The 21956-nt window shown below is 35.2% G+C and overlaps 1 protein-coding gene and 1 non-coding gene across 2 annotated transcripts; one reads left to right on the top strand and one right to left on the bottom strand.

The window, feature by feature from the left end:
- The first annotated feature begins 3124 nt into the window (after positions 1-3124).
- Positions 3125-18948, top strand: sdr42e2 (short chain dehydrogenase/reductase family 42E, member 2). Its single transcript, XM_030142224.1, has 11 exons — positions 3125-3562; positions 5386-5481; positions 7317-7374; positions 7709-7827; positions 9126-9201; positions 9871-9953; positions 12383-12520; positions 12842-12907; positions 12985-13048; positions 14424-14497; positions 18706-18948. Exons 1-11 carry the CDS (start codon positions 3125-3127, stop codon positions 18946-18948), a joined length of 1455 nt encoding a protein of 484 aa, XP_029998084.1.
- A 2263-nt stretch (positions 18949-21211) lies between these two features.
- Positions 21212-21293, bottom strand: trnal-uag (transfer RNA leucine (anticodon UAG)). Its single transcript has one exon. It is a non-coding gene; the product is annotated as a tRNA-Leu (tRNA).
- Between the last annotated feature and the right edge of the window lie 663 nt (positions 21294-21956).

Here is a 21956-nt window from a genome sequence, read left to right as displayed (position 1 = left end):
CAGGTGAGGGAGGCGACGCATCAGGAGGGAGCACGAGAGTAAATGGATGGAATAGACTGGTTTATTCAGTGAGCAAAGAGGCAAAGGAATGGGTCTGAGAGCACAAAGGCTTTAATAAGGTAAGTCAACCTTTATTATTTGGAGCCTTTTATTTTCGTCGATGAAGAAATTGTGAAGTAAATGCAACCGGATCCCACATCGTTTATTCATCACTGTAATCATAGTGGCTGCTGTGTTCTTTCCATTGCAATGACTCAAAACACAGAAAGACAACAGTAGAACCTACTCTGCATTTCCATTCAGATGCACAGTGGTCCATAACAATGTTTCCAAAACTTTTTTTTTTTTTTCGGTGACTTACGTTTTGTTTTGTTTTTTAACAAATAACATAAGATTGTGACTCAATTCATAATGATAAAATTACTTATTTTAAAAGTAATTTTTGGGGGGTAAATGTACATTGCTGGTCATTTTTTTCCTTTCATCTTGACATCAGCTTATAATATTATTTTGAACCTGTGAACCAGCTATTTTTGAAGAGATGGAGTCCACTACATTTGATAAATCACAACTTTGTTTCATGCATTTGCTCTAGAAAATGTTAAATACTTTAAACAAACATATACATTCACTAGCGAGGAAGTGAATAAAAAAGGAAAGCAATAAGTGTTAAAATATCATCAGTCAGTCATTTTACTTCAGTTCAGTTAATTTAAATACTTTATGAATGAGACAAAGGTGGAGTGCAGAAATTCTGCAAATTTATTTGGAGACACCAGTAAAATATTTTTCTTTGGGGGAATGGACAGCCTGAGTGGAAAATAAAAAAAAAAAAAAAAATTCTGACATTAACCCATAAAGACCCAAAGCATCTACTGATATAAAATGTTTAATACCTGTTGATCCACTATCAATACATGTAAATAATTAGTGTAAAATCCAGTTTGTCATTTTTTTTATGGTCATCAAATATGACCCATTTGGAAGTTCAGAAGCTGTGTAGTTACCGTGGAAACACTGTCATCTCCAACCAAGCTCAGTTAATTAAAAGGAACGTAATGGCATGAAGTTTCTTTTCCTTAATATCTTTGCATTGCTTTTATGTGTTGGAATTCATTTACTATACTCAACCATATCACATTTGTGTAATGTAGGCTAAATACATAAAAATTAAGTAATCTGTTTAAGTTGAAGTTTCTTAACCCATAAAGACCCAAACATCTACCACCAACCAAAACCATCTATTGATCTAAACTGTTTAATACCATTTGATCCACTAATCTTATCGATCCAAGTAAATAATTGGTGTAAAATGCAGTTTTTCATCTTTTCATGGTCATCAGATATGACCCATTTGGACGTTCAGAGGCTCCGCAGTTACCGTGGAAACACAATCATCTTCTACAACACTGATTCACCAGTAGAACCCATGGAGTTGGATTAATGACAGTGGATGGAGATGCTTGTTTTTATATTCAATTATTAATATCTTTGCTGAAAAAGTCACTTTTTCTTCAGTTTTCTCTGTTTCTGATATAACAACCGTCAACTTTAACCTGAGTTTTAATGAACATCTACATGATCAGTGAAATAAATATAGAAAAATACCTGATGTGAGTGTCTGAAACATGTAGACAAGAATCCAAAGAATCCAACAAACAGACAAAATGTGTTTATGTGCTGAATATGAGAATGTTTTATTTTTTATCCAACTTTACTGGCATCAGTGTAGTGTCTGTTGTGTTTTGTGTGTTTGTGAAATGTCTAAATGAAGAGTCTAGTCTAGCGCAGATGAGTGTGTAGCTCTGGAAAAGTTAGAAAATGCGTCTTTGCAATAGAAAAGTATAACTAGCATCATGAAAAAAGGCTCTGATAAAAATATGAACCCCCCTCACAATATTACATTATTCTCCATTACCCTCAATGTGGCCCTAATACTGTAAATGTTGTAAATGTTAGAACACACTCTCTATATATAGGAAAATAGCTGATAGACACTTTAAAAAAAAAAAACACAAAATACTGAGGATGATATTATAATAAATGGTGATATATGACTTAAGAAAGGCTAAATAGAGAGAAAAATTCATTCATTTGTTTGTTTATTTTGAATATTTGCAATAAAATCAACAACAAAAGAATTTTATGACAAAGGAAAGTAAACCATTTGAAAATGAGTGAGATCAAGTTTAACTTTGAATCTCCCGCCCCCTTACTCCATCCTTCACCCACCCAAAATTCTTATGTCAGATTCCACATGTAACTCAAAAATTCTCTCGTATCAGACTAAATTCTGACTATGCATAAAATACAAAATTGCTGTCCACATCAAGGATAGATTATCCATTTTGCAGCAGCATTTCACATTAAAATAAACTCTGTCCTTTTCATAACAGTAATGATGCACATATCAAACAAAAATAAACTCTGTCCATTTCATAACAAAAATACACATATTTAAAAACAAAAATAAACTCTGTCCATTTCATACCAAAAATACACATTAAAAAACAAAAATAAACTTTGTCCATTTCATACCAAAAAATACACATTAAAAAACAAAAATAAACTTCGTCCATTTCATAACAAAAATACAGATATTAAAAAACAAAAATAAACTCTGTCCATTTCATAGCAAAAATACACATTAAAAAACAAAAATAAACTCTGTCCATTTCACAACAAAAATACACATATTAAAAAACAAAAATAAACTCTGTCCATTTCATTACAAAAATACACATTAAAAAATAAAAACAAACTCTGTCCTTTTAATGACAATAATACATGTATCAGAAACAAAAGTATACTATTGGTTTCATAACAACAATGCACAAAAATAAACTATAATTTCTTAGCAGTAATATACTTATCAAAAATAAACTATGTCCAATTCCTAACAATACCCATATAAAAAAAACAAAAATATACTTTGTCCATTTCATGTCAATAATACCCATATAAAAAACAAAAATAAGCTCACAAACTGACACAAAAGTAGCACCGGGTCTTTATGGGTTTAAAACTGTTTAACATATTGCAAGACTTTACAGGTCAGACTTCATTGATAGTCATGAAATAAATGACTAAAAGCTGCTTTCTTCTGACACTGTAGGGTGGGTTTATGGAGCTCTGTGGTCCCAACATGAGTGAGAGTGGAGGATCTCTGTGCCAGGTGAAGCAGCTTCCCTGCCACAGCGTCTCCCTTTGTCGTCTGCAGGCCGGTGGACACCATATGCAGAACCACCATCACCTCAACCACCAGCCGTGGGTGAACCACCCAGCCCCCGCTGTGGCCTCTGGCCCGGCGGTGGCCATCAGACACAGGGTAAATGGAGCCACGGCGTCCAGCTGCAGCAGCCCAGAGTGTGCAGCCTCCAGACTGGGAGAGGAGGCCACACTGGGCCGAGGCGTCTCCTTAGGGAAGGTGCTTGTGACGGGAGGAGGGGGATACTTTGGCTTCAGGCTGGGGAGAGCGTTGGCCAGCCAGGGGATGACAGTGATCCTTCTGGACATGCACAGGCCTTCCTGTGATCTCCCCGATGGAACTGTCTTCTATCAGGTAGAGTATGAGACAAAGCTGCAGGATAAATAGAGCACAGGGAGCTGATTACTACCAGAATCAGACACTTAATGACCCCTGAGGGAAACTGAGTAATATGACTTTAAGTAACCCTTCTCTACTGTAACAATTATTTTACCCCTGTTTTTATTGCTCTGATTGCTAAGTATAATAAAAACAATGAAGGCATTTCCATTGGCCTGATGCTCTTTACAGTAGGACAAAGAGCAGCAAAGAGTTAATGTAGTGCCAAATCATCAATTATTACACAATCATTTAGCTGACTGCAGTTATTTTTCTAATCATAATTGTCTCTTCATTGATAGAATAATAGCTGGATGAAATAAAGATAAATATATTTCATCATTATTTAATTATTTTACAGTTTCTTTCATTTTAAGGTTTGTCTGGGCACTTAATGTCATTTCTTAATGTCATCATATTGTGCCCCCTTCATCTCCAGATACCCAACTTCCAGTACCTATTGTTGTCAGTAATTTATTTTTATGCTTCTTTTTTTTTTTTTTTAAATGTACTTTTATTTTGTTCTTGAGAATACCATGTCTCAAGTACTTACACTAACAAAACAAAACAAACAAAAAGTGGGGGGAGAGTCCAACATTAGCCTCGTAAGACCCAGGACATGTCAGCAAAGTACAAGCTTTTTTGTTTTTTATTAAATAAGTCCTATATTGGAAACATCATGATGCAACAGTTTTTTCAGATGCAGCTTTTAAAATTTTTATGAAATGTCCTTTGTGGTGGACAGTTTTATTTATTTATTTTTTGTATAAAGTTGTGAAACTCTTGTCCACAAATGTGGACAGTGGGTTTTAGGAGGTTAGAGCACCATCTAGTCCACACATGCATCAATATACTTGTAAAACCATATTAATTTTTACCATTACAGTAAAGTTTGAGGGTCAGTTTTTTCTATTATTTTTATGTTTCTGTAATAGTTTTTGAGTATAAAAGTTATTTATCATCAAATCTGCCCTGGGTAATTTTTGTTCATTCATCCCAAAAGCCAAACAGAACACACTTTTTGTTTGTATTACAGTGTTTAAATCTATTAAATGACTTTTCTTAGATGGTTAAAAAAAAAATTAAGTAAAAAGACAATTAAATTCATCCATTGTCTGAACCCTTTAGTCCATGTGAGGGTCACGGGTGCCGGAGCCTATCCCAGCTACCCATGGGTGATGGTGGGGTACACCCTGGATGTGTCACCAGTTCAACATAGGGTGACAATTAAATCATTATCTTAAATTATTATATATATGGCAACCAAATATAGCATGATTGTGTCAGCTCTATTTTCAACTCTGAGACATGTGGAGATGTGAATTACCTCAGTTCTAAATGTGGTTCTATGTATTGTTGAAACACACACTACTGTTCGTATACTCAAATATCAAGTCGTTCCTTGCGTCACAGTCTCACTGGTTAGTCTGTGCGCTCGCTGGAAACAGACACAGGTGAGTGATCCTCCCCAGAGCGCCAGCTGCCGACTGGGTCACAGAGGGTGGAGACATGATTCGGGTTTCACCTGCAGTCCTCATAGCACACTCACCTTAATTATAACTGTCCTTTCATTGGATGGTTACTGACTCACACCACTATGTTTTGTGTCACTTATGCAGCGAAGTCCCCAACTTGTCACGCGTTGTATCGACACTACTGTAGAAATGTTTAGAAAAAGTGTAAATTAACATACAAACATAACTGATAAACTGAGCTACATCTGTGGCATGTTAAGACAAATGTCCACAGAACTGGGGTGAATTCAATAAATGTGATTCTTCTTGTTTCTTCTCTCTTAGAGCGACATCAGGGACTACTCCTCCCTTTACAAAGTGTGTGATGGGGTCAGCTGCATATTCCACACAGCGTCCTATGGCATGTCTGGACCAGAACAGGTGACGTTTCTCTCTTTTTTTTATTTCCTTTTTCATCCAGCATCCTTTTAAACGTTGAATTGACTTCAATTTGACTTCATTTCTTCTTTTCTTCATTTATTTTAATTCTGCTGAAAAGAACAATTTAGGGGCAAAAATTCAAGCTCAGCCCAAAAAGACCCAGTGCTACTTTTATGTCAGTTCCCAAATTAATTTTTCTCTCTATTTAAACTTCCTTAAGTGATTTATCACCATTTATTGTAATATTATCTTCCCTATTTTGTGTTTTTTTTTTTTCTGGTGAAAATCATGTGTTTTCCTATATTTAATTTACTGATCATGTAGATGTTCATTAAAGCTCAAAGTAAAGTTGAGGGTTATTATATCAAAAACAGAGAAAACTGAAGGAAAAAGGGTCAACTGAACATAAACCCAGTGTCTCCATCCACTGTCATTGATCCAACTATATGGGTTTTACTGGTGAATCAATGCTGTAGAAGATAACGGTGTTTCCATGGTAACTACAGAGCCTCTGAACATCCAAATGGGTCATATCTGATGACCATAAAAAAATGAATACCTGTATTTTACACCAGTTATTGACAGGATTAGTGGATCAATATATATTAAACAGTTTAGATCAGTAGATGGTTTAGGTTAACCCATAAAGACCCAAACAGCTACTAGCTACAAAATCATCTACCAATATAAAATGTTTAACCCTTTCATGCATGAATTATGAGAACCTTAATCATGCATTTTTCCCCCCTGTTTTTATTCCTCTTTAGGCATGAAAAAAAAAAACAATGTGACTGACAGCTTTTTGTGAACCTATTTTTCATGGAGTTACAAAATGTCCACTCAAATGGAACGTTTAATTTTTGAAGCCAAGAAACATGTATTTACTGATATACTGTGAAAACTATTAAATAAAAACACATTTAATGCTGCTAATCTGATGTTTTCTCATATTTAAACATACTCTAATACTAGTTATTACTCACTTCATGGAGATAATATACAAAAAAAAAAACATTTTGTTAAAGAAAAAATGACAATTATAGTCTAATAACAATTGATTTATACTCAAACATGCTACTGCAGATCAGGTTTATCAAAAACAGCAAAGTTACATGATGCGTAAGTGTCCACTGTGTTGGCTGATATGGAACTAAAACAACAAAATCCATGAATATACAAGAGAACAACTGTAGAATAACTGTCCACTGTAGTGACCAGTATGCATGAAAGGGTTAATAACTTATGATCCACTAATCCTATCAATCCATGTAAATAATTGGTGTAAAATGCAGTTATTCATCTTTTCATGGTCATCAGATATGATCCATTTGGACATTCAGGGGCTCCATAGTTACCGAGGAAACACAGTCATCTTCTACAACATTGACTCACCAGTAAAACCTGTGGAGTTGGATCAATGACAGTGGATGGATACACTGGGTTTATTTAAAAAAAAGTCACTTTTTCTTCATTTTTCTCTGTTTCTGATATTATGACAATTAACTTTAATCTAAGATTTTATGAATATCAACATAATCATTCAATTAAATTTGGGAAAACACCTGATTTTTACTGAAGAAACAGAAAATACAGAGGATAATATTTTAATAAATGGTGATAAATTGCTTAAGAAAGGGTAAATAGAGAGAAATATTAATTTGGGAACTGATGGAAAAGTAACACTGGGTCTTTATAGGTTCATAATCCCTTTAGATTCCCTGTTTAATTTAAGGGAAACTGTAAAAGGAAAAAAAAAATCAAGGACTATATATTCATTTAAAGCTATTATCTACTGTACATAAATTATGTAGTAATATCTCTTTCTCTGTCTCCAGCTGAGGAAAGAGCAAGTAGAATCCGTCAATGTCGGTGGGACCAATAATGTCATAAATGGTGAGAAATATTTTAAAACATACTCAGCAATATTTTTATGACTGTGAGAGTGATGATCCAGTTTAATGATTTGTAATTATATCAACTATTTATCTTTTAATATATAACTCTAATGGAGACTTCTACTCTGAAATGTTTTCTAAACATGTATAGGCTTCCCTTGTAATCTCTGTTTATGGTAGTGTTTGGTTTCAGTAGTAAATTGGGGTCACTCCTTATCTGGAAGTCAATGGGAATTTTTCATTGGCATGTGTTGCAGAAAGTGTTTTATCTCATCAACATTTGAAGCTGTAGTAGGTTTATAACTCTGCAGTTTTCCTCTGCTGTCCTCCAGTGTGCAAGGAGAGGAACATCCCTAGACTCGTGTACACCAGCACCATCAATGTGGTATTTGACGGCAAACCGATTGAGGATGGTGATGAGGCATCAGTGCCTTATGTTCCCCCTGACAAAGTGAGTGACTGTATCAAACTGATGCATTTAGTTCAGTTCAAACACTGTAGACAGAATATCTTAATTTTATAGTGATCTGTAACAAGTCTGCAGGTCCTTAACCTCCTAAGACCCAGGAAATGTTAGCAAAGTACAAGCTTTTTTTGTTTTTTATTAAATAAGTGCCTATATTGGAAACATTATGATGCAACAGTTTTTTCAGATGCAGTTTTTAAATTTTTTATGGAATGTTCTTTGTGGTGGACAGTTTTCTTTTCTTTTTTTTTTTTTTATATAAAGTTGTGAAACTCTTGTCCACAAATGTGGACAGAAAACCCATAGGTGGGTCTTAGGAGATTAAAACGTCTAAATATGTTAAAACTGCAGGAACTGAAATCAGAGTCTGCAGCTTTGTCCTCTCCTCTTTGTCCAAATCAAAAGACTAAATAGAAAGAAAACTATTGTAGAAAAGAGAAGTTACTCATCCATGCTTCTGTCAAACCACAGAGAAAAGCAATAGAATCACATCTCATTGAATCTAATCAATGACTGGTAATTATAGCAGTCAATCATATCTTTAACTCCCTTACATGTTGGAAAACGCAGGTGATAAAACTAAATTTGCATTATTTGATAGATTTCAGAGAAGTCCAGAGATAACTTCTGATAACTCTTATTACAATATTATGAAAGTACAAAATTTTATTTCTTAATAATTTTAAATGTAATTTTGTGAGTTTAATTACCACAAACATTTCATTTATTTTAATTTAACTGTCTTTCAATCTGTTTTTCTTAAAGTGAGTTGAGTTATTTTCTGCATGAAAGCCCACATTTTTGATGTTACAAAGCTTAAAATAATGTTATCATTTTTAGTTATCTTCTACTTAACTGTTGGCCAAATGTAATTAAAATTAACCCAACCCACTCTAAAAATCAATTTCCTGGATAAAACCACCATCTTTTGGATCACATATGCAGTGCTTAACTTTATATTAACAGTACCTGCAGTGCTTCCATAAGAAACAGATTAGATAGATAGATAGATAGATAGATAGATAGATAGATAGATAGATAGATAGATAGATAGATAGACAGACAGACAGACAGACAGACAGACAGACAGACAGACAGACAGACAGATAGATAGATAGATAGATAGATAGATAGATAGATAGATAGATAGATAGATAGATAGATAGATAGATAGATAGATAGATAGATAGATAGATAGATAGATAGATAGATAGATAGATAGATAGATAGATAGATAGATAGATAGATAAAATTTATTTATTTGTTTTTCCTTTCTGTTTCAGCACATTGACCACTACTCCAGAACTAAATCTATTGCAGAGGAAATGATCCTTTCGGCCAACGGATTCTCCCTCAAAGGTATGAGAAGATAAGTGTGTAATTTCATGGTAAATTCATGCTAAACTCACAAACTTGCAGTCGGACACTATTGCAGCCTGTCTTTAGCTTTTTGTATAAATATGTGTGAGCCTTATACAGGGGACTGATGCAGGTGTTGCCATGGAAACCCAGCCTCCCATGTTTGCAATCCAATACAGCAGTGACACCAGTATAAATTTAGAGCTGGACTCGACAATACCTTTGAGTTCCCCACATTCATTTGACTCTGCACGCACACACGCATAAATAGCTCCTAATATATTATAGGTTATTTACATTAACAGGTGTGAAGCCTCCCATTCACCTCATGGGTGTAACTGTACACCCTATTCATCACCATTACCATATACGTTTAATCAAGCTTAGTGCATGTAGCTCACTGTGTCATTATATACTGCAGGTTAAAGTTCATACATCTGCTACTTCGATTGTATTTTTTCCATTAGCTGGTAGGCTTAGTTTCAAACAGACACTTCAGTGGTGAATTAATGCACACAGAACAAATTTTATAGAGTAAGTAGATTTGTGAGGATCCGTATTGTACTGTTATACTGTTGTACTGTTTGATTCTAATTTGGCTTGACAAGTAGGGTTTGTTTGAACAGAACCATAATGTGTTTCTTACAGTTTGACTCATTTCTTGTTCAGGTGGAAGCCTGTTACGGACCTGCGTCTTACGGCCCTGTGGCATCTACGGACCAAATGAGAGGAGACACCTCCACAGAGTGATGGTGACTGACACTACAGAACATATAGATTTCATTCTTTATGATTAACATAACCGTCTTTTCTGTTGGTGCTGGAAAAATGTACATCTTATAGTGTCTTGTGCCCCTTTCCTGTCAGAATATATTCCTGCCTGAAAAGTCTACATTATTGATAGAGCTCTCCAGGCATCTAGTTACAACCCCCTTTTCTTCCATTCCTTCCTCTCAAAGGCAGCAGCACAGTCTGGTGAAGCGCCTGATGTGCCAGGCTCTGTCACATTTACTGCTGTTCATGTTAAGTTAACACACTAATCAGAAGTTTAATCATTACAAAGCATGCAATAAATGTATAAGTGATAAATGTACAGGTTTTGATCTCTCCGAAGCAGCCAGTTAAAGATAGCATCTGCTTTATTATATTATTTGTTTTGTGATTGTTTGTACTGACTGCCATAAATGCTAGATAGATAGCAACACATAAATGACCCAATAGAAAATAAAGATACAAACCACACAAATCAATTTTTTTATTGAATTATATCTGCAAATTGATTACCAAATGAAAACCAGAACATTTTTTGGATCCCAACTAAAGTGACTGAATTTTAATGAGAAATTTGACTATGAGTGTAAAAAAATAAATTTGCGATGGGGGTCGGGTGGGGTGAGTAGTTCATATAACCGTTGGGGGGGTGACTTCTCCATAAGTACCGCAACGAGCACAAACATACGGCTGCAGGCGCCAATGATGAAGGGAACATGCATTTACTCATATGCTTATTTATTTATTTATTTATTTTGTTTATTCTATTGTTTTTATTTGGTAGTGGTTTATTGTTCTTATTTATCTATTTTATTTATTTATTTTGTTGTTTTTAATTGTATGGCTTTTTAATCTATCTTGTGTTTTGTTCTTTTATATGGTTTTATTTATTCTTCTGTATAGCACTTTTTCCTTTTTGTACAGTTTCTATGTCTTTAAATCTATTCTGTATTTTATTCTTCTATTTTGGTTTTAATTATTCTTCTGTACAGCACTTTGGTCCACTGCAGTTGTTTTAAAGTGCTTTATAAATAAAGTTGGATTGGATTGGATTAGATTGGATATTTTTAAAACGGTGTGCTCAAAGATCTGGGGCTACTGCCAAAACATCTTAAACATTTTAAACATCTTAAACAGGTCTAACGACGCCCATGAATTTGACCAATCGGGTAATGCTACTGTTTAAAGTTGGCTGAACTGCATTTAATATTAGTGAATGACTGTAAAATACAGCCAGATTTACACCAGAACCATGCTGCTTTTATTATTATTATTATTATTATTAATAATAATAATAATAATAATAATAATAATAATAATAATAATAATAATAATAATAATAATAATAATAATAATGGATTATATATCCTCTATAGTGCTTTTTAAGGCACCCAAAGCACTTAACATTATTGATCCATTATTCATTCACTGTCACATTCTCACTCTGGTGGTGGTAGCCACAGCTTCCCTGGGGCAGGCTGATGGAAGCGTGGCTACTAATTCACACCAAACCGCCAATCTGACCACCACCAAATATTCATACACATTCATACACTGGAGGCAAGGTGGGTGAAGTGTCTTGCCCAAGGACACAACAGGACATGACTAAAGTAGGATTCGAACCCAACACTTCGGTTGCCTCCTGAGCCATGGCCACTTTTACTTGTATGCATATATTCAGCACATATTTCTTTGCAATTAAGCTTTGATAAGGAAAACACCTAAGTTACAAACAGTCAGAACAAACTGAAAAACAACCAGACAAGTGCAATTAACATCTGGAGAAAACTGCATACAAAGTCACTCCTCACTCACTGTCTTTCTGTCTCTCTCTTTTTCTTCAAATCTTTGAGTTTGTGAGGTTTGAATGACATTTAATTAATGTTTAATGATGATGTGATACTGCAATGAGCACTAAATAACAACAGTGGATACAATCAGTGACATCAATATGTTAAGATTTAGACTTCAGTGGAATACACTTCAGACCTCCTTGAATTACATTTCACTGGATTTTATTAAAGATGCAAAAAGCTACAAAAGTAAAAGAAACAAAATACATGAAGGCAGGTTTGGTTGTGCATGTCTTTGTTAACTGCAGATTTAATTTGAGGTGTTTTTGTTTCTGAAGTTATGGACCAATCTATAAATGTGGAGAAAATCCTGAAATACTAGAAACTGAAATGCAACTCAAAAACAAGAACCACTGCACTCAGGTGTGAAATCTTTATGGATGTTCGTTTGCCATCAGATCAGTAGCTCACAATCTTTTCTGAAGTCTTATGGGTGGTAAATCAGAGATCTATAAGCTCAAACCATTCTTTGTAGATTTGGCCCATAGAGGATATAAATTCTAACCATAAACAAAGCAGTTGATGAAATGGTTGAATCCACTTGTCTGTCTGAACAGGTGAATGTGGAGCGGCGGTTGTTCAGTTTCAGGTTTGGTGACTCCCAGGCCAGGATGAACTGGGTCCATGTCGACAACCTGGTTCTGGCTCATCTTCTGGCAGCTGAAGCGCTCACACTGAAGAGGAGCTGCATCGCTGTGAGTTACATCACCCTCCACAAAACGCATCAGACAACTTATATCAATAAAACAACCAAAATAAAGTAGACCAAATGTGGTTTTTTTTTATTTATTTTTTTTTTTATACATTTATGCATTTGTTTATTTTAATGATTAATTCAGAATCATCTTGGCCTGTTTTCCATAAAGTCATTATCCTGTAAAAAAAAAAAAAAAAAAAAAATCTTAAACATGATTAATTGTTGTTCATTTACTATTCACGTTGCCAATGATTGGATTTTCATCAGTTTATTCACTTAGATAAAGATTTAGAAAATGTTTATTTCTGTGCTTTTGCAGAGTGGACAGGCCTATTTCATCAATGATGGAAATTCTGTCAATCTGTTTGAATGGTTAACACCACTGGTAAGTTTCAGCAGTGTTTGTTAACTTGAGGTTCACTAAATTAAAAATAATCTGATCTGATTTTCCTTCCCCCACAGTTTGAAAAGCTGGGTTACAGCAGACCATTGATAAACCTGCCTTTTTCACTCGTCTACGCAGCAGGTAACTTCACTTCTCTCACCTTTTTCACATTTATTACCCTGCCCCTCAAAGGGGAGGCAAGGGGTACTGTTTTTGGTTTGGTTTGTTTGTTTGTTTGTTTGTTTGTTTGTTAACAATCTAGCAGCAAAACTATTGGTTGAATTCATAATAAATTGGGTTTATAGATTGCTAGTGACCCAGAATAGATCTGATTACATTTTGGGCACAGTAGGTCAAAGTTCAAATTCTTAATGATTTTTTAAACTCCTTTTTTTCCCCCATTTACTTATAATGGGCACTGTTTCAAATGTCTGCAGCAGCAAAACTATTGGTTGAATTCATACCAAATTGGATTTATAGATTGCCAGTGACCCAAAATAAATGTGGTTACATTTTGGGAAAAATTGGTCAAAATTCAAATATTTTATGAGTTTTTTCAGTCTTGTTTTTCTCCCATTTACTTAAAATGAGCAAAATTTAAAATTTCTATAAAAACATCAATTTTATTTCAATTTACTTCAAACCTGGCACATATATAGAGGCAACTGATATGCTGACATCAGCACACGCATAGACATGATGACATCAGCTGGATCTATGCCAAAATAAGCTACAATACGTGCGAGGGGCGGGGTTTGTTGTGCCTGGCACCACTTGTTTTAAAAAGACTTGATATCTGTTTTATTATACACAGTGTATCCTCCCACCATCCACAGACATTCACCTTTATAAATTAAATGGTCTATCTGAATCACCTGTAAGAGTGAATGTGAGAGTGAATGGTTGTTTGTCTGTATATGTCAGACCTGTGATGAACTGGTGACATGTCCAGGGGGTACCCCACATTCACATGATGGTGGCTGGGATATGCTCTAGCATCGCTGCGGTCCTAAGCAACTCAGAAAATGAATGAATATACAGAGTAAAGGCTTTTGAAGTGTAATTGATCCCTGATTACTAGCTATACACAGTTAAACAGCTATGTAACTAATTCATTAATTAATGTAACTTATTATATTTGCTAACTTTTCTAACAAATGTTTCAAACTGGGTAAAAACCCTGTAAAGTCCCCAAAACATACATTTAATCCAACACCTCACACACCTTCAGAGGGAAAATATTACTGAATTTGTTGCATCAAAATGAGCTTTTATGCTACATCTTTACCTCCTCCAATATGATTCTCTGTTATACTCTACATGTAAGCTTTTACCAAAATAATACAACCCATTTGTCATCACCAGCATTTAGATTATCAGCTGATTGAATTGCATATTTTCCTCAGTAACTGTAACAGAAAAACATTTTTATATTCTATTTTATTTTGCAATTAATAACATAACCCCCTAAATCTGCTGACATATATGATAGATGCATATGTTTTCTTTTTTCCAGCCATCCTGATGGAATATGTGCACATAGTTCTGAGACCTGTGATAAAAGTGCCTCTCCTGTTCACCAGAAATGAGGTAATTATTCTTCATGTTCCATGTCTCTTTTAGCCCTTTCTTCATTCTCTCAGGAATGCTGGAGATTGTGGATCATGGTGGCGTGACTCTAGTGTGCGTAGGGTTGAAAGTTAAAGCGCTTTGTATCTGTGTGTGAACGTATGCATGCATATGTACTGGTCTAATTAAAGTAATGTGTGTTGAGTATTTGACATGGGGGATTAGGTTACCTTCCCTCTGATGAGCAGATTCTTGTTTAAGTCTCTCTCGCAACAGTGAAGACAGACTTCATTAGGGCAGGTATTTTCCTATCAGCCCCCTGTACTCCCCCTCCCTCATCTGATGGTATCTCTTGTGCATGAATTATGGAAACCCACAGCAATTAATTCAGAAATATTGGCAGGTAAACAAAAGTCACTGGAAGACTTTCACTGCTGGTCGGTGGCACGTTTTCAAAAAAACAGATCTTTCATCAGAAGTGATTCTAGTCTGAAAGGTTCAGGCAGTTTGTTGTAATCCTCCTGGGAGGAAACCTTTATGATCATCTTAAGGAGCCACTGTCGCAGGCAGTAAGGTCCTCATGAATGTGTGATGAGGCAGAAACCAAAGCTGAGCCTGTGGGCCTGCACCCGAGGCTCATTCTGTCAGACAGCTGCAGGCCGGGGGATTGATGATTGTCCTGTGAATAAAACATAAACTGCTGAGGGTCAGAACAGGAAGTTCAAGATGAAGTTTACAGGAAGTGACCTCAGTACAGTGGCTGTTGCTATGGTGATTGGAGTTAGACAACCTCTTGGCTGGGCTCAAATGATCATGCCAAATCTCATGTTAAGCTATCAGCTGTGTTTTGGCTCCCCACAGGACAATCCAGTCTCAGCTACTTTAGCAAACAATACAGAAAATCACTGCAACACCTGCGTCATTACCAACTATTGTACATCAAACTTTTTAACCCTGTAAAGCCTGAACCATTAAATAATTGACAGAAAGTTCCAGTTTTTTTAAACTGGAGCCTTTATTGGTCCTTCTGTACAACCAAAAAAATGTTTTTTCAAATACCAGTTTCCATGTATGAGTTTTAGTTTTGTATCATATATGATACATCTGGTCTAAGTGCTCAAATATTGTTATTTTTGAACAAACAAAAACATAATATAACACAAACCTGTTTAACAAATTGGTGATTCTTTTTCAAAATTGGCAAAGTTCTGCCTCCTTCCTCATTAATTACAATCTTGTAGTGTCACTGGAAAGGCCTCTGGTGAACAAATTCCTCCCCCCTGGTGGATTATCTGTGTATTGCATGTATCTAATTGTATACATCAGGTTTTTCAAGAAAAAAAAATCACACTGACCATGTAGAGGGCTTCAAAACTCATGTATCAAATATGAGATGTTTGGCGTTATAGGGTTAAGTATCGTCAGGTCCGACAGGTACATCTGAGGTCAGTAAACGATAATATAGACACTGTGATCAGGATGACTGACCGGTCCAGCAAAAGGTTGTCCTAACAATTTCAATATACAGTCGAAAACCTTTGACTTTCTGGCATTTTTTCCACTGTCTGTGGTTAATAATAGCTAATCCTAGATTGTTTTGCAAGATTGTAGGACTCATAAAGCAGGTGTTGCTTTATGAGTCCTGAGTGGTGAACATGAGTTGTTCCATGGAGATGTTGTAGACTGAACCAGTTTTGCAGACTTCTTGTGGTTGCGGGATCTTGTAAAGAGGAAGTGCTTGTACATTGTAAACAACTAGAAAAGAGCTTGTTTTCTGTCCACTACATGTTTTCTTTGTTGTCTTGAATTGTCTAAACACTTTCATCACTGTGCGTAATCACATGCAGACACCTTATACTCGGGTGGTAAGAGGATGCAGTAACCAGACTCATCCGTCAGTCACTGGCTATCACAATGTAAAACCAAGTTCACCAAACTAAGGTTAATCTGTGCCATTAGCCTGACAGTGTCACCTTGCTCTCTTTTTGGCCTGGACTTCTCTACAAAAAGGAGCTTTTACTCACTTGCCATGATTCCTGAGTCCATGTGACACACCTTAATGCATTTTTAATCATCAAAATTCTGTCAGAAACTTACTTGATATATGTCACTCATTGTAGGTTTTCATTATCTATTGTCTTTTCAGATGATAAAAACACATGTGACACCTCCTCTGTTTAGGGTCAAACTGACTCATTTATTTAAAATCCATCCAAATGAGTCTTAAGGTTTTATACTGAATGTAAACCTGCATGTTCAGTACATTGACTTAAAACTTAAAATGAACATTACATTAATAGTATGAGGCATGTTTGTTATGTTTGAGTGACTTGGAACATGACATGCCTTCCCAGTGTGCATCATGCAAATTAGTTTTGATATTCCCTCAACCACGATATTCATGCATGAAACAGTGGTCCTTGTATGACAGTCTATATTAGGACAAAATATACAAAGGTGTAAAGGTGTACCACAAGGGTCAGGTTTAGGTCCTGTTTTGTTTTTTTTTGTTTGTTTGTTTGTTTTTTTACATTTTATATTAATAATATCATTTCTGCTCTAATAAACGGTCATGTTTATTTATGTGTGAATGATACACTTCCCTATTGTTTTGGAGGATCTGTACAGAAAGCTGTGAAAAACCTGCAGCTTTTATTTAAGTCAAAAGGGGAAAACAACTGTCAAAGCAACAATCCCATCTATCTTTCATTATGATGATGTGATCTATAGACATGCCTCAATTTCTATTTCCCCTTGGACGCAGTTTTTCCCCTCTGCACTCATTATTCATTATTGGGGATGCTTATAATACTCACCATTGCATTATTTTTTAATGAAAAAGTGGCTTGGTCTTCATTGTATGAAAAACAAAATATGCGTATGTACTTGTTGGTTTATAAAGCTGGGAAACTACCTTGTTATAGTGGTTTTCTGGAAATGACCATTCTCTATCCAATAACTGGCTGTCACTATAAATCCCAACTTTTTTTTTTTACCCAATTTAGTAGAAATAGTTTTTGTCTCTAAACTCTTGTCCCATTCACTGAATTTAAACAGTCACAAATCACATGTCTCCATATGCCTCAGATTATTGGTGTATCTTTAGCCATTATCTTTTTTTTTTTTTTTTTTTTACTTAAATTAGATGTATTTTTACAGAAAATATATGAATGTTGTAGAAGCTATATGGGACCATATGCACAGAGAAAAGGATAAAAGACCATGAAAGCCTCTGAAAGACATTCTGAAGGTGTGTAGTATAACACAATATTATATAATACAACATCCAGACAGTCAATCTAAATCACACTAATACACACTTTACCTGCAGAGGCCATTAAGTTTGTGTGTGTTCAATACTGTGCACATATTACCTGTATATTTCTTGTTAGAAATAAACACATAAGCACCTGGAAACAACAACAAAGCTAAAGGCTACCTGAGACTTGTTTGCAGCATTGTGTGTATGTGTATGTATATACACACACACACACACACACACACACACACACATATATATATATATATATATATATATATATATATATATATATATACATATGTGTGTGTGTGTGTGTGTGTGTGTGTGTGTGTGTGTGTGTCAGGTAACAATATGTGCAGTACACATAAGAAAGAGTACTGGGGGCTCAGGACCTTTTAACCCAACCTTTCCCAGTTCAATATCCTCCTGAGACCCAGGAAGGTACAAGTTTTATGTTTTTTATGTTTTTATTTTTTTATCAATTGATTGCTTTTATTTGAAATGGCACAATGCAACAGTTTTTTCAGATGCATTTTTTTTTTTTTTTTTTTTTTTTTTACAGAACTGTTTTTTTTTGTTTTTTTTTCAATAAAGCTGTGAAACTCATGTCACCCACAGAGTACAAAAATGCTTTGCTGGGTCTCAGGAGGTTATAGAAAATTATTCAAGAAATGACTTTTCTAGAAGGGAGGCATGTTTTTAGAAAGTAGTGGAAGGAGCCAAGGAGAATGTGACACTTATCTCTCCTTTTAGCCTCCACTTTCACTGCCATGGCAAAGGTCCTGAACAGTATCTCTGTGATGTAAACCTGAAAGTGAGGACGATTACAAACATATGAGATGTTTTCAAGAGGAGCAGAGGAAGTTTCATACTAGAAAAAAAAGTTTAAATATTTTCAAACTTAGCCTAAATTCAGCCCATGAAGTTATGTGAACATCCCTCACATAGCCCTGTTTGACATTTCCAGGTGAGAAACATCGCAGTGAGCCACACCTTCAAGATCGACAAGGCCCGTCAGGAGCTGGGATACTGTCCAAAAGCCTACAGCCTGGTGGACTCTGTGGAGCAGACACTGAGGTCCAGATGTCCCCCCTCTGGTTCAGCCCTTCACAGCCTGTCCTGGACCCAACACCGTGTCTCACTGCTGCTGCTGATGCTGGGGCTCAGCCTGATGCTACTGATATTATGCTGGATACTACGTCAGTATTAAAAGCTGGCTACTTATATTAAAATAATGTTCACTGTATTCGATTCACAGTCGCACCGCATTTTAGTTAAACTCTGAGATATATTAGATTATTAAATTAAAGGTTTTGCTTGGTTGACTAATAGATATTGAAGTAATAGCGTAGTCCAACCACATGTGGCTTGTTAACAGATCATCAAATCTCATAATGAACACAATAATATAAGCTCCAATAGAAACACACAACCCTAGTGAGGATAAAGCGGGTTCAGAAGATGAATGAATGAATGAAGAAACATAAAACAGACATACCTTCAAAAATCAGGTTCATTTTACTTTTTTCTTGTAAGTAGGCTATATGTACCACTTTCTTTCTCTAATGATAGTTTAAGTATGTCTAAGTTAAAATGACAAAAGTATTAAATCTGAATTGTGTGAATGTACTGATTTCTCTACAGTTTGACGTTACAGTGATTTCATTAAAAATACCATGTCTACCTTTATGTTACAAGTAGGCCTCTTGAAAGTTTGACTGATTGTATTGAAAGCATGCTTCCATTTTGTTTGATAAAGAAAATGTTGTGATTTACATATAATTCGGATTTAATCAGCATTTATTACTAACTAGTCATTTTTTTTTACACTTTTCAAAATAAAAGCAGCAACAATGAATGCCACTGACCATTTTATATCTATAACAAACACATTAATTCATATGTTTCTGATTATAGTTTGTATAGTTTGCACAAGCCAGAACTGGTCAGCCAAATTGTCCAATCTCAACTGTGGGATGAATCAGTGAAATGCAAAAATTACGCTGAGATAATAACAGTCAAAGGAGTCAAAATCACTTTAGTTCAGGGGCCATATAAAGCTCAATTTCATCTCAAGTGGGTCAGACCAAAATACCATCATAATAACTGATAAATAATGACAACTCCAAAACTGTCTCTTTGATTTAGTGTAAAAAAAAGGTACAGTTACATAAAAATGTTAACATTTGCATGCCATCCTTTCACAAAAAGTGACAATATCCTGAGCAAATACAAACAACCTGAAATATCTTAAGAGAAGTAAAAGTAATTTTAACCCTTTCATGTATGAATTATGAGAACCATAATCAAGTTTTTTTTAGTTTTCCTGAGTGTTTTTATTCTTCTTTTGGCATGAAAACAAAACAAAAACAAAAAAACAATGCGATTGAATTTTTTTTTTTATGAACCTATTTTTCACAGAGTTACAAAAACGTCCACTCATCTGGACATCAAGCATTTAATTTTAGAAGTAAAGAAACATTCATTTACTGATATACTGTGTAAGAACTATGCAATAAAAACATTTTTAAAGCTGCTAATCTGATGTTTTCTCACATTTTAACATACTCTAATACCAGTTATTAATCACTTCATGGAGATGATATGCAAAAAAACCCAACTTTTGTTTAAAATTGGGAATTAGGATTTTTTTTTTTTTTTTTTTTTTTTTTTTTTTTTTTAACGTTCAAGCATGTTACTGCAGATCCGGTTTATCTAGAACAGTTACAGTAATGGTATGAATTGCAGTGTATGGGATGATGCATAAGCGCCCACTGTGTTGGTTGATATGGAACTAAAACGACAAAATCCATGACTATACAAGAGAACACCTTTGAACAGCTGTAGCGACCACTGTGCATGAAAGGGTTAATGATATAATGTCTGTTACTAAATGTTTCGTGTATTTATAGATCTGCTGTAATTTGTAATGCACATGTGTAAATGATGAGCTGAAGTGTGATATTGTTAAAATTGCGCTTAATTTTCTTAAGAAATTCCAGGTTGTTCATGTAATTCACATTCTTTAAAAGATAGTTAGCAGATGTAAACATTTTCATAATTGAATTTTACTTTTCTCACTCTGAAACATAGAGAAAAGTTTGGAGTTGACATTATTTATATATATAGAAATAGATTTTAAATATATTTTACTGGTCTGACCCACTTGAGAACATATTGGGATATATGTGACCCCTGAACTAAAATGAGTTTGACACCCCTGGGTTATACAGTCAGAAGTTATTTTCACTATATTAAAAAAATATAGAGAAACATATCAACAGCAGGGTGACCACCAGAGGGCGCACAAGCACTGTGTGGTGTTTACAGACCAGCAGAAAGACCGACGGAGCAACAAAGATGAAGACTGTGTGGTGTAAATGTGTTCTGAGTCGCTTTCGGGGTATGTGCACGTGATGAGTGAACATATACAATGTTCATTCGAGGGTGCACGTGCGTAAAATGGATAATGCTGGCAGCGGTGGGATTCGAACCCACGCCATCGAAATGACTGGAGCCTAAATCCAGCGCCTTAGACCACTCGGCCACGCTACCGCTACGATTACCGATTTTAGTGTCTTTTAGATAACAAATACATTAAATCTGTATTTGTCGTCGTAGTGTTATGAGGGTTACTTATTTATTACAGTTCCCAGCGGGAGAAAAGTAAACAAATTGCTGCGATGAGTCTTTTCTGACACTTCTTTTATTCTATAGATCTTTTTAAAGGTCACATGTACATGACGGGTTACACACACACACACACACACACACACACACACACACACACACACACACACACACACACACACACAAAACAGATTTGAGTTTAGTTAATGTCTTTTCCCTTCACTGCCTAACAAATAAATGGGAAACATCTAAAAAAAATCCCATTGAAATGAAATCCTCCACGTGTCTTAAAGACAAACACGGATGATTATTTTTATTCTGTATTTTATTTGGCAAGGACAATTCCTATTATTATTTTATTATAATAGTCTTGATTTCTACCTGGCCCCTAATTCACAAAGGTAATTCAGTAGGAACCCTTCACAATGACAAAACACAGGCCTGTTTAAGGACTCATTTCACCCATTAAGACCCACTGCTACTTTTGTGCAGTGTTGGGAATTACGGCGTTAAAAATTGTTTTCCAGTAACGGGTAATCTAATGAATCACTATTTAAAACGTTACAACGCTGTTACCGTTACCGGCAG

The sequence above is a fragment of the Sphaeramia orbicularis genome, chromosome 8, assembly GCF_902148855.1.
Source record: "Sphaeramia orbicularis chromosome 8, fSphaOr1.1, whole genome shotgun sequence".
NCBI classification, from domain to species: Eukaryota; Metazoa; Chordata; class Actinopteri; order Kurtiformes; family Apogonidae; genus Sphaeramia; species Sphaeramia orbicularis.
This window is presented reverse-complemented; position numbering and strand designations above follow the sequence as displayed.